A 16,610-nucleotide genomic window follows, 5' to 3' on the forward strand; every position below is an offset into this window, starting at 1 on the left:
TGTCCCAGAGGAATTTCCACACAGTTTAGGATTGATGTGGTTGAGATTTTCTTTTCATTTAACAATGCAGGCCATCTGTATCTGCATGTCTTCCCCTTGTTTCTCTCACACCTTCCCAATTGTTGGAGTTGTCAGTTTTAATGGACATTCTAAATCACAATATGCCAAACAGGAAACATGAACAACTGCAGCAGCCCCTGCCTCATGTAACAAATAAGTGAGAAATTATATTACTCGAGCTCAAGCGGGGAAAGGCGATTTCATGCATTATATATAATTGGCAATGAAAATGTTTCATAAAGAAAATAACTAAGTAGCCAGTGAAATGGGGTATCATGTGTTCAAGGTAATCAAAATTTATCAAACCTAAAAATCTCTAAATCTGTTTCGTTGCAACAACAGTACCTTCCTGTTCTTTTATTAACCTCTGTGGCTTGAATGAAAATTCAAAATACTAGAACAGAGAGCAATGGGTAGGTTCAAGCTATATTCATCTATAATCCCTATTTCACTGGCCTTTAAAGAGGGGACCTTATTAGGAGCCGTCATACACAATGTTGGCTATAACTCACAGAATAAACACTGCCCTGTATGTGTACATGGGAATTATTCCTTAGCTTACTGAATGAATTGTAAAGCTGTCCATTTTGTGTGAAGAAGTGTTTCCTGACATCACCCCTGACTGCCCTGGCTCTAATTTGAAGGTTTTACCCCCTTGTTCTGAACTCCTTCCCCTCCCCCTCCACTAGAGGAAATAGTTTCTCTCCATCTACCCTATTGAATCCTTTAATCATCTTAAACAGCTCAATTAGATCACCCTTAATCTTCAATACTTGAGGGAATATAAACCTAATATATGCAATCTATCTTCATAATTTAACCCTTTTAGCCCTGGTAACATTCTGGTGAATCTACAGTGCTCCACAGTCTAAGACCAATATATTCCTCCTGAAGTGCTGTGCTCTAAATGCAGTCCTTACTTTGTGTTGCTTAGCAACACTACAAAACAAATATTTCTAAAGAATTACAGTCACTCAATATCAGGATATAGTTAACTTTACAGTTCAAAGGCTGTACTTGGAGTGATATCCTGTCCACTGAAAAATGTTCCTTTGCAAACAGCTACAATTCACATCAATCTTGCAGGATCCAGGATTGGGGTAAAGAAATCAGACAGTGTTTGTGCTCCTGATAACCATCCAGACCCCCTCCCCAATCTGCAGGATTAAGGTGAGGCAAGATGTGACTGGGCTGTGATAGCTTCCACAGTTGGATAGTCCGCCGACACTGTGTGCATGCAACAAATCAACCACATGACTGAGGTAGAACTCGTTAGAGTTTAGAAGAATGAGGGGAGATCTCATTGAGACGTATAAGATGATGAATGGGATGGATAGGATAGAGGTGGAGAGACTCTTCCCGCTCAAAAAAGACAGTAGGACTAGGGGGCACAGCCTCAAGATAAAAGGGGGGCGGTTTAGAACGGAGTTGAGGAGGAACTTCTTCACTCAAAGGGTGGTGAATCTCTGGAATTCTCTGCCCGTTGAAGTGGTGGAGGCTGCCTCGCTAAATATTTTTAAGACACGAGTTGATGGGTTTTTGATAAGAGAGGGGATTAAGGGTTATGGGGAGAGGGCGGGAAAGTGGAACCGAGCCACGACAGATCAGCCATGATCTTATTGAATGGCGGGGCAGGCTCGAAGGGCTAGATGGCCTACTCCTGCTCCTATTTCTTATGTTCTTATGTTCTTATGTACAGGATGGTAGTTGCCATCCTGTGTGTATTAGTACCTGTCACTTCACCTCCAAGTCACCAGGTTGAGAATTCAGGTCCCATTTCAGCGACTTGAGCAAAAATTACAGATTTAACATTTAAGTTCAGTACCAAAGGAGCATTGGACTGTCAGCATTGCTATACCTAGGGAGTGCTGCACTGTCAGTGGTGCTGACTTTTGGGTGAGACATTAAACTGAGTCCCACTTTCACTCAATTGAATGTAATTGCTATTTCATAGAGCTTTCCCCAGTACCCTGGCCAATATTTACCCTTCAGTCAGCATTACTAAAAAGTGATGGCCTGTACCTCCTGAGGAGCAGCAATCACTTTCGGATTGTCACTCCACTCCTTTTTTTCTGCAACACAATGGAGCTCCACATTTCTGGCCTGGAGGTCCAATCCCATCTTTTTTATTTATCTTTCATGAAATGTGGGGATTTCTGGGCAAGGCTATCTTTTGAAGGCCATTCATAACTGATGTCTATCCATAACTTGAACTGGGAGGCTTGCTAGGCTATTTCAGAGAGTTGATTTGATTTACTATTGTCACATGTATTAGTATACAGTGAAAAGAATTGTTTTCTTGCGCGCTATACAGAAAAAGCATACCGTTCATAGAGAAGGAAAGGAGAGAATGCAGAATGTAGCATTACAGTCATTGCTGGAGTGCAGCGAAAGATCAGCTTAGTGCATGGTAGATCCATTCAAAAGTCTGAAGTCTTCAGCTTCAGCTCAGAGTTGGAGACTTTTTTGGAGTGTCCTAGGGAGCAGGGAAATTGTCGCTCAGAGAGTTGTTAAGGGCCAATCACATTGCTGTGGATCTGGAGTCACGTGTAGGCCAGACCAGGTAAGGTTGACAGATTTCCTTCCCCAAAGGACATTAGTGAACCAGATGGTTTTTTTCTGACAATCAAGGATAGTTCCATGGTTACTCTATTGACATTCCTGATTGATTAATATAATTTAAATTCCACAAGCTGCTGTGGTGGGATTTGAACTCGTCCCCTGATCATTAGACTGGGCCTCTGGATTACTAGCCCGTCTCCCTACTTCAGAAATATGGAGTGTACCTTCAATCCAATTGCTTCTTAAAGCACTGGACTGTTGGGGGCAGACATGTCACACCTTCCCTTATGGAACTAGCTGCAATCTTCTGGTAAGTCTTCACTAAAGCAGTGGAGTACTTTGGGACATTCCCACAGCTTTTCAGACTGTTAATGTGTGAGTGAATATATTGGTAAGTAGGTGGATAGGGTGGGTAAGGTAAGTAGCGAGGAGTTAGCATGGTCTCTGAGTAGAGTGGTTAGATTGGGTCAGATTATGGGAGCTAGTCAGGTGAAGTTGGGGGTAGATAGTCAAGGGAGTGGCAATTGTATAGTAACTCGTGTTAGACTATGATTTTCCTGTCTAACATTTCTTGTAAATCAGAACTGTCTGAAGCCTTCAACTCCAGCTCAGACTTGGAGACTTTTTCAGAGTGTTCCAGGGAGCAGGGAAATTGCCCATCAGACTTCCTGGGCATTTTTCACAGAATCAGTGCATTAAAACTTCCAAGGGGTCCCACAGTGCACATTGGGGGATATGCCCAGTCTCTAATATTCTGTGCCATCTTCTAGTCATTTCCTTAAATACTATTTGTGGGAGCTTGCTGTGCACAAATTGGGATGCTCTGTTCTTTATGTTACAACAGTGACTACACTTCCAAAATACTTTATTAGTTTGATACTGCTTTGGGTTGCTCTGAGGTTGTGCATGGCACAATATAAGTGCAAGAATTTTTGTATAGCATTGTACCCCAGCCAGAGTCCACACCTTCAGGAAATATGGGGAAATCATTTTTTTTATTGCTTTCAGAATATATGTTTCCTGTTTCCTTCTGAGGATTAGGGTAGTGCCCTGTTTAATAAACCCAGACTGCCCTCTGTTGTGCGTGACTGTTGGTAAAATGTGTCCTAATGACAAGGCACACTTGGTTAGAATGAATAATATTACTCTGTTTTGAGACTGTAAAATAGTCGCTTGTAAATTCAATGTGCTGAGATCAAATAAATGTACAAGGCAAACAGCTTTACACGCCACACAGCACAGATGAAGCTGTCCTCGTGTTGTGTCTCTCCTGACTGCATTGAATTATTTCCAAACTATTTGAGCCAAATAAACAATGCAAACCACATGCATTTGTGCCAGTAGTTATTCAAACACAATCCGCCACCAGCATTAGCCAAAATCATCATAAACATAAAACTAGAGCCAGGCCATTTAGGGGTGATGTCAGGAAACACTTGTTAACACAAATGATGATGGAAATCTGGAACTCTCTCCCCCAAAAAAGCTGTTGAGCCTGGAAGTTAATTAAATATCTTAAAAGGCAGATAGAATTTTAATAGGCAAGGTTATTAAGGGTTATGGAGCCAAGATGAGAAATTGGAATTGAGATGTAGACCAGCTATGACCTTTGCGATAGTAGAACAGGTTCAAGAAGCTGAATAGCCTCCTCCTCTTCATATGCATCTATCTTTCTTAGTTTATGAGTGGTGGATAAAGGAATTCAGTTTAGTTATTGCAACAACAATGACTTGTATTACAGTAGCAACTTAAATGTGGCAGAACTTCACAGGGTGCTACATTAGCAAACAAGATCTGACCTTGAGTCACATGACATATCTGGACAGGCGATCAAAAGCTTGATTAAAGACACAGGTTTTCATGTATGTCTTAAAGGAAAGAGAGGGATCCAGAAAGGGAATTCCAGAGCTTAGAATCCAAGCTACTGAAAGCACGACTGCCAGTGATGGAACAATGAAAAGGACAGAATTAGAAAAGTACAATAGAGATGATTCAGATTCCAGAAATAGGAAATTGAATTATGAGGCCAGGGAGGGACTTGACCATGGAGATGAGAATTTTAAAGTTGATGCATTGCCATTACTTACTGCAGGCAAAATTTACTTTGATGTTCCTTGGATAATTTTTGGAAAATAGATCAGTGCCTGGGTGCAAAGAGAAACAGAGAACTTACCCGTTGCTGGAGAGAATCAAAAGGGCTTGTGTTACTTGAACATTCCACAAGTTTGAGCCCTTGAATTTGTCGTTTGCAGGATCATGGGTCTGCACAGTATGCATTCTTGCCTCCAAGTTCAGGAACCTAGCTCTGTATCCAGCCAAGATTAACATTACAAAGTTCTTGTGTCTCTGTGAGCTGTGAGGATTCTGAGAAAACTGAGTGAAATAAATGCAGACAGTGTAGAACCGTGAACTACTGATGTAGGAAATTAAAACTGTTCACATTGAGACAGCTCTTTTTGTAGATGTAGTTTAACTACATATCTACACGGTGTAGTAGCACAGTGGTTAGCACTGCTGCTTCACAGCTCCAGGGTCCTGGGTTCGATTCCCGGCTCAGGTCACTGTCCGTGTGGAGTTTGCACGTTCTCCTCGTTTCTGTGTGGGTTTCCTCCGGGTGCTCCGGTTTCCTCCCACAGTCCAAAGATGTGCGGGTTAGGTTGATTGGCCGTGCTAAGAAATTGCCCCTTAGTGTCCAGGGATGCGTAGGTTAGAGGGATTAGTGGATATAATATGTAGGGATATGGGGGTAGGGCCTGGGTGGGATTGTGTTCGGTGCAGACTCGATGGGCTAAAGGGCCTCTTTCTGCATTGTAGGGTTCTATGATTCTATGATCTGGGACAGTGTAGAGGAATCTTTGACTGCAAGCAACACAAAAAAACTAAGATGTTGACCAGGATCCTAAAACATTGATAGTTGGTCTTTGCAAGAGGATTCCAAAATCAGAATTTAAGATAGTCACTAATGAATCCAATCAGGAATTCAGGAGAAACTTCCTTTACCCAGAGATGGTGAGAATGGATACATTTAAGAGAAACTGAATAAATACATGATGGAGAAAGAATTTGAAGGATATGGATTTGCATGGGATGAAGTGGGGTGGGAGGAGTTATGTATGGAGCATGAGAGTAAGAGTAGGCCATTCAGCCCTTCAAGCTTGCTCCACCATTCAATACGATCATGATTAATTATCCATTTCATTGTCTTTTTCCCACACTTTCCCCATTTCGCTCTTTCATTGGTATTTTGAAATCTGTTGATCTCTGCTTCAAACATACTTGGGGGCGTTCTTAACATTACGCCCTGCCGATTGATGGGTGGGTCAAGCCAGTAAGATCGCGCAAGAGCTGAGAAATCAGGTTCACACCCAGTTTCTTGCCTCTCACGATCTTACCAGCACTGGATATCTGGCATGGTCAGTCTTGTGCCCATTTCCAGCGTGAGACTGAATCATTTATTTAACTAATATTCAAATGTTTCTTACATAGATTTAATGAGCCCAGGATGGAATCGTCCAGGCTCACTAACCTGTGTGGCCTCACCGGGGAGGTTCTCTCCGAACAAGGATCACAGTTGGTCCCCCAGCAATGGGGACCAGTTGTGATGGCTTTGTCAGTAGAACTGGGGGCCATTGAGGCCGCACCCCCCCCCCCACCTCCCCGAGAGGTCAGCGGCAAGGGGGTTGCCCTTTGGGCAATGCAAGTCTGGCAATGGCACCCCAGCAGTGCCAGGCTGGTCGCTGAGGTGGATGGGGTAGATGGACTGTTAATCATGGGCAGGGCGTATGTCGATCCTGTCAGGTCACAGTAGGTTGCGGGCTCCCACGGTCGCTATGGTGGATTGCTGTGCTTTAGGCTGGGGAGGCTGGCTGAGGGCAGCAGAGATTGAGTGACAGATCTCTGCTTTAGAGACCTGTACACGCGCAGTGACCCCTCTGCTGCCTTGAGCCGGCATTCTGGTGACTTAAGCTTGTCCTCCCTCCCTCCTACTGACAAATTATTTCTGCAGTTTTTCCATGCACTGAGTGGATGAGATAGCAAATTTAAACTCACCTGTAAAACAGATCTGAAACTCTCTTGTTTCTCCTCTGTCCTGGTCTTAGAATTTTTTTGGTAAGATCGCTGTCTGTGTCTGAACTCCCTCAACCCTCTGGGGTAGCGAATTCCAAAGATTCACAACACTCTTGAGTAAAAAAAGTTCTCCTCATCTCAGTCCTAAGTGGCTTCCCCTTTATTTTGTCCCCTGTTTTGAAACTCCCAACCAGGGGAAACATTACATCTGCCCTGTCTATTACTTTAAGAAATTTGTCAGTTTTGATACTTCAATACTCTAGAAAATACAGGCCCTGTTTCCCGGTCTCCCTTCATAGGAAAGCCCCATCATCCCAGGAACAAGTTGGGTGAACTTTGCTGCATTCTCTCTATGACAATAATATCCTTCCTAAGGGGACCAAAGCTACACACTGCACACAGTGTTGCATAACCAAAGTTATATCCAATTGAAGCTCAGCAAGTTGATCAAATGGTCTATGTCTATGCTGCCTTGATAACTCTTAGAATCATAGAGTGCAGAAGAGACCCTTTGATTTGTCAAGTCTGTATCAGTATGCAAGAAACATCTGAATTCCCACCTAATCCCATTTACCAACACTTGGCCCATAGCCTTGAATATTATGATGTGCCAAGTGCTCATCCAGATACTTTTTAAAGGAAGTGCAGCAATCTGCTTCTATCACCCTCCTAGGCAGTGATTCCAGACTGTCACCACCCTCTGGATAAAAAATTTTTCCCCCCCCCCATCCCTCCAAATCTCCTGCCTTCACCTTGACTCTATGACCATTCATGACTGACCCTTCAACAAAAGGAACAGCTGCTCCTTAGCCACTCTGTCCATATCCCTCATAATCTTTTACACCTTAATTCGGTCACCCATCAGTCTTCTCTTCAACAAAAATAACCCAATCTTACGCAACCTCTCTTCATAACGTAAATGTTCCGTCCCAGATAGCATCCTGGTGGATCTCCTCTGCATCCCCTCCAGTGCAATCACATCTTTCCTATAATGTGGCGATCAGAATTGCAAACTGTACACAGTACTCTAGCTGTGGCCTCACCAAAGTTCTATATAACTCCAACATGACTCCCCTGCTTTTGTAATCTCTGCCTCGATTGATAAAGGCAAGTGTCCCAAATGCCTTTTTCACCACCCTACTAACATGCCTCTCTGCCTTCAGAAATTTGTGGACAAACACACCAACGTCCCTTTGTTCCACAGAACTTCCTAGGGTCATGCCATTCATTTAATACTTCCTTGTCAAATTATTCCTTCCAAAGTGTATCATCTCACACTTTGCAGGGTTAAATTCCATTTGTCATTATCTGCCCATTTGATCACTCTTTCTATATCTTCTTGTAGCCCAAGACACTCAACCCCAGTTTTAACCACCCGGCCAATCTTTGTTTTTTCCGCAAACTTACTAATTCTACCTCCACAGTCATCTATGTTATTTATATAAATGACGAATCCCTATGGTGTGCCACTGGACACTGACTTCCAGTCACAAGTCTTGTTACCAACATTGAGTTCAAAAATGTTCTGTTTTTCCTACACCTGTAGATGTGGACACAGTTTATCAGGAAAAGAAAAGAAATCTCACTTAATCAAAACTGACAGCAAGCTCCAATATTTACCTGGTCCCTCAGGATTCTACTGGAAGGCTCAGTTACTACAACAACAATAATAGTTCACATAGTGTCTTTAATGTAGTGAAATACCCCAACATGCTCCTCATGAGAACTTAGACAGAATTTAATACAGAACCATAGAAGTGGATATGAGGGCAGAGAGCTAAATAGCTGGTCAGTGAGGTAGTAAAAAGAAATGTTTCAAAGGTGAGAGAAAGGTTTAGGGAAGGAATTCTAGAGCTTGGAGTTCAGACAACTGAAGGCACAGCCACCAATGGTGGAGCAATTAAAATCAGGGATCCCTGATGCCAGAACTTAAGAGATATTGGGATCATTAATCTTACAGACCCCATCCAAAGGTTATGGCATAGAGAGGAGCATAAGACTATGTTGAACCTGAGGATGAGGATCGGAAAATCAATGCTTTCCTGGACCGGGAGCTGTAGAATTGCATTCCAAAACCTCTCTGATTCTCTTTACAAAAGGCCAGAATTGGTAGAGTGTAGGGAGGCAATGGTGTGATCTAAAAACAATGTAAACATTGTTCTTGGATACAGGTTCCTCTTCCTTTCTGATTTTTTTAAATGTTTTGATTACGTGATCTAAAATTTTAAGATTCTCTCACATTGACCTAACATGGGGAACAGCTGAAGCAGGGTTACATGTCAGAAGCTAAATAGAATGAACCACAGTAGGAATTCAGTCTTTGTTTTAAAATCATTTTTATGTTGGGATTGTGAATTCTGAATTCCCTTTTTATTAAGGAAACAGCATTTCAGAGGCTTGTCAGCTGTGATTAAAACCTCAGCCAGCGCTGGCACTGCAGTATTCCTACTGGGAGGAGGGTATAATTACACTGTGACAAGTTTACCTTGACAAGTTTTGACATAGTATAGTATAGGGTGGGGAATGTAATGCTCATCCCTTTTCTGTTAGGGATGTTAGTCACAAACTGATCGACTAAAAAAAAGGCCACCCTACATGGTATAATGCTCCCAACAGCTTGAACAATAGTGAGTGGGACTTCCTGCCCTCAGCTGGAGGAAGTCCTATCCTTGAGAGCTACCAGTCAGTCTGATTGGCTAGCAACTCCCATCAGTTGCAATAGTGCTAGTACTCAGTAACGGGCAGTGCTGGGACTGCAAGCAGGGCAACGATGAAGAGGTTCAATGGATTCCAGACTCTGGGAAATTCAGGATTTTGGGATCATAGAGGTTTACAGCATGAAAACAGGCTCTTTGGCCCAACTTGCCCATGCTGCCCCTTTTGTAAACCACTGAGCTAGTCCCAATTGCCCATGTTTGGCCCATATCCCTCTAGACCCATATTCCTATGTAACTGTCTAAATGCTTTTTAAAAGACAAAATTGTACTCACCTCCACAACTACCTCTGGCAACTTGTTCCAGATACTCACCACCCTGTGTGTGAAAACAATTGCCCCTCTGGACCCTTTTGTATCTTTCCCCTCTCATCTTAAACCCATGCCCTCTAGTTTTAGACTCCCCTACCTTTAGGAGTAGAGATTGACTATCTAGCTGATCTGTGCCCCTCATTATTTTATAGACCTCTATAGGATCACCCCTAAACCACCTCCGCTCCAGAGAAAAAAGTCCCAGTATCACATCAGGCAGTATATACTGAACGTGCACAGGTGCCACTTCCCCTTGCTGCCTGTTTCACAAATTACAAAGTCAGAGCTCAGGTGAAACACAACTCAATACCCAGGAAGATGAAATACAATGAGAAATATTACCATGGGCTGGGGGGTTAAGGAGAGTTGGGGGAGTAGGGCAGAATTATTCACACGTTCAGCTGGTATATACCAGAACCTTCCCTGAAACAAAGAAGTAGCCTCTTTTCGTTTCCAAGTGTTGACCAGCATTGGCAGACTGAGTCATCAGCATTCAACAATCAAAAGGATGGCCATTCAGAGAGAGGCTCACCAGGACAAAGCCCACAAATAATCTTCCTGACCACTCGATGCAAGACTTGTGATGCCAGAGGGTCAGAGAGCAGGAGTGAGGAGACAAAGGAGGCCAGTTGTCCACACTTAAAATCTTAGCTCTGTTCTGTCTTCACGGATGTTGACAGATCTGCTGAAATTTTCCAGTTTTTTTTGTTTTTGATTCCCTACTCTCACCCGCCTGCCCATGCCAAACTCAATATTTGGGTCAGTTAGCTTGTTAACAAGCTCAGTTACACCTGAATTTTTTTACTAGCAGGCAGGATGTTGACACTGGATTTGTAATCTGAAAAAAATCCTAGACATAGAAATAAGTAATGGGAAAGATTAGCAATTGAGAAAGGGAAAAGGAACTTGCATTTCTCCAGTGCCCTTTATGACCTCTGGACAACCCAAAGCACTTTACAGTTAACAAAGTATTTTTGAAATGTATTTAACGGTATAATTTAGGAAGTAGAGCAGGCAATCTATACACAGCAAGATCCCACAAACAATATTGTGATAATGACCAGACTGAACTATGCAAAGGAACCTGGTTATGAACCTGAGGGAATTGCCAAAGTGTTGTAAAATAAGAAGTGATGATCCCACAGTCAAGAAGTCTTTGGAGATGAAGCAGATTTCATTGACTAATGCCAGTGAGAAATGATCAGAGCTCATTGAAAACAAAATATCAGGAATTGTTCCTTTTAAAAAATACACAACCTCACCCTCCCCACCCCTTCAGAAATTAGAAGTGTTCACCTGACTTCTCTCAGCCATTGCTTTTGTAATCTGCCTTTAAGGGATTGCACCATGTCATCACTAGAAGGGAAGTGTGTCATGTGATCACTCTCAGTTTCACTGGCCTGTGAACAGAACATAGCACACACAGCTCTGCTGCTTGCTGATGTATTCAAGATTTCTACCCATGTATGTATGCTCTTACGTGCTTAGTTTTATTAAATGAACCCACAATGTGTTTGCACAATCCTTTGGTTGACTGGTGCCTTTATAGCATGATAAAACACAGCAACTGCCACCCACATTGACCTTTTCTCATTCACTTACTGCTTTTTCAACTAAATTATATAAACAAAAAAAATCTCCCCCATGATTAAATTCAGATTAAAGCATACAGCTATACACTCACTCATCCATGTTCACACTCAGTCTCATACTCATCTACCTACATACCTGCATACATTAAAAGGAACAATTCCTGATATTTTGTTTTCAGTGAGCTCTGATCATTTCCCACTGGCATTAGTCAATGAAATCTGCTTCATCTCCAAAGACTTCTTGACTGTGGGATCATCACTTCTTATTTTACATCACTTTGACAATTCCCTCAGGTTCATAACCAGGTTCCTTTGCACAGTTCAGTCTGGTCATTATCACAATCTAAACTCTCACTCGCTCACAGATTTTGAAATTTAACATTCTGGACATTCACACAGTTATCAGTTCACACAGGTATTGCACAGATATCACAATCAACATCACTAGATTAGGTTACCTAGTCATTTATCTTGTTACTGTTTGTGGGATCTTTCTGTGTACAGTGTTTCCTACATTACAACAGTGTCTACATTTCTAAAAGTGCACAATTGGTTGTAAAGCAACTCGGGAGACTGGGAGGTTGTGAATGGAGCTATACAAATGCATGTTCTTTGTTTCTGACCCTGGTAAATCAGTCTCTATGCAGCTGAGGAGAAAAAAATCCCAATCTATTATTCAGAGGATGAGGCTAGAAAAAGCACACAAGGTAACAATGTTGCTTCTATTAGGGTTTACTATTACAAGACACAGGATAAGTTAACTAAGATTAACAATGAAGGAGGGGTTGGATTTCCAATGCTGCCATCTTCTCTTGGGTCAATGCTGAGACTCTGTGTGGGGAAGGCTCCCATGAGTGAAAGGAGGAAGTTTTTAATGTGTTGCCCACTCCAGCACCAGAGGATCAATTTATGGAGGGCAGAATCTATTGAAGACCTGTTCAAGTTTTGCATCAGGATTGTAGAAAGGATGACATCAATAATCCAGGTCAACACTCCCAATGTGGCACAGTGGCGCAGCACCAGGGAGCCGTGCTCAATTCCGGCCTTGAATGAATGTCTGTGTGGAGTTTCTCTCCATGTCTGTGTAGGTTTCTCTGGATGCTCTGGTTTCCTCCCCCAGTCCAAAGATGTGTAAGTTAAGTGGATTAGCCATGGCAAATAAGCAAGTTCGCTGGGATAGAGCAGGGGAGTAGGCCTCGGTAAGATGCTCTTTCAGAGAGTCAGTGCAGACTTGATGGGCCAAATGGTCTCCTCTGCACTGTAAGAATTGTATGGTTATGCCAATATTAAGGGAGTGCCGCTCAGTTTTTTTGGATGAGATGTTAAACTGATGTCCTGTCTGCCCTCTCCAGTAAAAGATTCCATGCCACTATTTTATGGAAGAGTAGGGGAGTTCTTCCCCATGTCCTCGCCAATATTTATCCTTCAGCCACTGAAAAACAGACTAGTTATTTCAGTACTAGTGCATAAAAAGGTTCAAGTTCTAACTGAGCTGTTTAAAATGATAAAGGAATTCTATCAGGTAGATAAAGGGGAACTGTCTTCTGGGTGGCATCCAGAACAAGGGAGAAAAATGTAAAATTTGGGCCAAACCATTCAGGGTGAAATCAAAATGAATTTTTACACGGTGAAGTGAAAATCTGGAACTCTCTCCCACAAATGGCTATGGATGCTGAGAGTCACTTGAAATTTTCAATTAATTTATTTTTCTTGGGTACAGGTATCAAAAAACATGGATAAAAACATGGATAAACAAAAAACTGATAAATGGGATTGAAGTGTACATCAGTCATAATTTAATTAAATGGCAGAGCAGGTTAGAGGGGCTGAAGGGCCTCCTCCTGCTCTTAATGTTCCAACACACTGGAGGGTGTAAGTACCTTACTGTCAGTACTGATGTCCATAACACAACACACACTAACATGGTGTTATAACAGCATACAGCTTGGGTTCCATCACTAGCACTGTTGTGCTTGATGTAAAATATGGTTATGTTATCAGTAAGTCATAATAACAGCAGTAAGCTTTCATAATCTCCGGTTCTTTTGATTCATAGTGATTCTCCTTTCATACATCAAATGCAGGGTGGTGTGCTGGTTAAAGGTTGATGAATGAGGGGGCCCTACTGTGTTGCCAAGATCTTTCAACCAGCTTGCAAACAGACAGGATGGCAAAAGGCAACGGATGCAAGCATCAGCAAAAAAAAATTATTATATCAGCCACTCGTTCCTGGCAGCTGGTGCTGGAAGTCTGATAACACAGGAGTACCTGGGAGCAGTCACTTAGCAACATGCCGCTGGGGCACTGAGACAGTTTGACAGCGTAATTGTCAGACCATCTCCCAGAAGAGGCTGACCTGCAAAGTGGTTGACTCGTAGGTGACACTCCCCCCCCCCCCTCCCCCACCCCCCACCCCCACCACCCTTTCACAACCAGCCCAACAAAACTGAGAAACGTGGGTATTTGGACATGATGCTGTTAACAGATCAACGAAGAATGTCGCACACTAATACCTCCCTGTAACTAAAGGGGCAAAGGGAGCAACAGACACACAACCATCCATTTGAAATTGGTACTGATCACAATTCCCGAGATGAGTTCAGTATATTACAAATTTAGTATCATTAGCCAGCAGCTGCACAGTTTAATGCCAGCACCATATAAATATTCGAAATGGGAGTGTTAGGGTTTTACAGCTCTTCATTTTGCTGTCAATATGACCTTAGGATCATTGGCACAGTGCACTGATGGAGAGAAGGGAGATGCTGAATAATATGGTTCGCATGTGTTGCAAGCTGTCCATTTTTCTGATACATTCCTAACTCAAAGTCAGACCATCGATAACAAAGGAAGAAATGTCAGTATATGATGCAAGTCATTTTTCTCGATTTCTTATTTCTCTTGCAACATATCTGTTGAAATATTAATGATCATCCATGTTACAATCTTCCTAGCTTGCAAGTTCAGTCGTGAAGGAGAGATTTGTTTTTAGGTTTTCAAAGTCAAATCACATTAAAAATAAGGATCAGTTTGGATAAATAGCTCATTTTGATTTTGTGATTCCAGGATGACAAATGCGCCCTCTTCATATTATCCCTTTGTTAAAAGCTAGAACTTGCATTTATGTAGCACTTTCTGCAGCATCAGATTGTCCCAGAGAGCTAACTACTTCATCAAGTTACAGCAACCAATTTGTGCACAGCAAGATCCCAAAAACAGAAATGTGACAATGAACAGATCATCTGAAGATGTTGGTTGAGGGGTAGATATTGTCCATGATAAAGGAGGAATCTCTCTTGCTCACTTAGTGGCCATGGAATCTTTTGCATTGATCTGAGAAGGAACTTGGGGTTTCAGGTTACTGTTTAATCTGAAAGACGATGCGTCTGAAATGGGAGCACTCTCTCAGTACGGGCAGCAGGAGAACCAGCTTGGATCATTTGTTCAAGTCTCTGAAGTGGAACTTGATCTCACCAATTCCTGACTCAGTAACAGAAAGATCTGAAATATAAGCAGAAAATGTTGGAAAAACTCAACAGGTCTGGCAGCATGTGTGGATAGAGAAATAGAGTTAACATTTGAGTCTGTATTACTTTTCTTCTGAAGATTCAAAACATTAACCGTGTTTCTCTCCACAGACGCTGCCAGACCCGCTGAGATTTTCCAGCATTTTCTATTTTTATTTCAGATTTCCAGCATCTGCAATATTTTGCTTTTATAAGAAAAATCTTAATCAAAATCTCTATTTTCTTTTTCCCTTTCAGGACTACAATCACTATGGTTGGTGGGTTGGTGAGATGAAAGGTCTAATTGGCATAGTACCAAAGGAATACCTGACGGAAGCGTATGAAATTTGAAGGACGGGTCTGTATTCTTAGGTTAAAAATTCAGTATTGTTTCCAATGATTTAAGACATAGATAAGTGTCCAAAATAATATAGAACATAGAACGCTACAGCACAAACAGGCCCTTCGGCCCATAAGTTGCGCCGATCACATCTATACCTACCAAGCCATAGGACTATCTGTAACTTCCAATCCCATTAAATCCCATGTACTCATCCAGAAGTCTTTTAAAAGACCCCAGCGAGTTCGCCTCTACCACCACCAACAGCAGCCGATTCCACTCACTCCCCACCCTCTGAGTAAAAAACTTATCCCTAACATCTCCTCTGTACTTGCTTCCCAGTACCTTAAACTTGTGTCCTTTCGTAGCGACCATTTCACCCCTGGGAAATAGCCTCCGAGAATCCACCCTATCTATTCCTTTCAACGTTTTATAAACCTCTATCAAGTCGCCTCTCAACCTTCGTCTCTCCAGGGAGAAGAGACCTAGCTCCCTCAACCTATCTTCATAAGGCATGCCTCCCAATCCAGGCAACATCCTTGTAAATCTCCTCTGCACCCTCTCAATAGCTTCCACATCCTTCCTGTAGTGAGGCGACCAGAACTGCGCACAGTACTCCAAGTGGGGTCTGACAAGGGTCCTATAAAGTTGCAGCATTACCTCCCAACTCCTAAACTCAATCCCTCGATTAATGAAGGCCAGTACACCATACGCCTTCTTGACCACATCCTCCACCTGCAAGGCCGATTTAAGAGTCCTATGGACTCGGACCCCAAGATCCTTCTGCTCTTCAACCCAGCTAAGACTCCTACCCTTGATATTGTACTCCTGTATCCTGTTGGTCCTGCCAAAATGGACCACTACACATTTATCTGCATTGAAGTCCATCTGCCACTTCTCTGCCCAGTCTTGCATCCTATCTATGTCACACTGCAACTTCTGACATCCCTCCAGACTATCCACAACACCACCAACCTTCATATCGTTGGTGAACTTACTAACCCATCCCTCCACTTCCTCATCAAGGTCATTTATGAAAATAACAAACAGCAAGGGTCCTAGAACAGATCCCTGGGGCACTCCACTGGTGACTGACCTCCATGCAGAAAAAGACCCATCCACAACCACTCTCTGCCTTCTGCAGGCAAGCCAGTTCTGCACTCACAAGGCCAAAGCCCCTTGGATCCCATGCCCTCTCACCTTCTCAAGAAGTCTTGCATGGGGGACCTTATCAAACGTTGATTTATCAAATAGTTGATCAAATAGTTAATTTTTTTCGAATAATTGATTAAATAGTTTATCAAATAGTTGATTAACATTATGGTACATTCCATTTTGAATTAAAATTGGATTCAAAGAGCATGTTTCCAATGGGGATCCATAGGCTTTGGGGGAAAGGAGAGGTAATTTCTCAGAATATTTCACAAACACCAAAAAAGTAACAGTAGCGATATAG

At 42.4% G+C, this 16,610-nt stretch overlaps 1 protein-coding gene across 2 annotated transcripts in view; it reads left to right on the forward strand.

Moving 5' to 3' along the window:
• The window catches only part of skap1 (src kinase associated phosphoprotein 1), a 390,268-nt gene that overhangs the window by 371,353 nt on the left and 2,305 nt on the right, over window positions 1-16,610 (forward strand). Inside the window, exon 12 of one of the 2 annotated variants that reach the window (XM_080213465.1) lies at window positions 15,073-15,172. In XM_080213465.1, the coding sequence (XP_080069591.1) occupies window positions 15,073-15,165 (93 nt within the window). In that variant the 3' untranslated portion in view covers window positions 15,166-15,172. The remainder of the gene's footprint in view (window positions 1-15,072; window positions 15,173-16,610) is intronic. The other variant, XM_080213466.1, reaches the window with a different exon arrangement.

The sequence above is a fragment of the Carcharhinus amblyrhynchos genome, chromosome 27 (assembly GCF_965287045.1).
Source record: "Carcharhinus amblyrhynchos chromosome 27, sCarAmb.v2.hapA, whole genome shotgun sequence".
Classification (NCBI taxonomy): domain Eukaryota; kingdom Metazoa; phylum Chordata; class Chondrichthyes; order Carcharhiniformes; family Carcharhinidae; genus Carcharhinus; species Carcharhinus amblyrhynchos.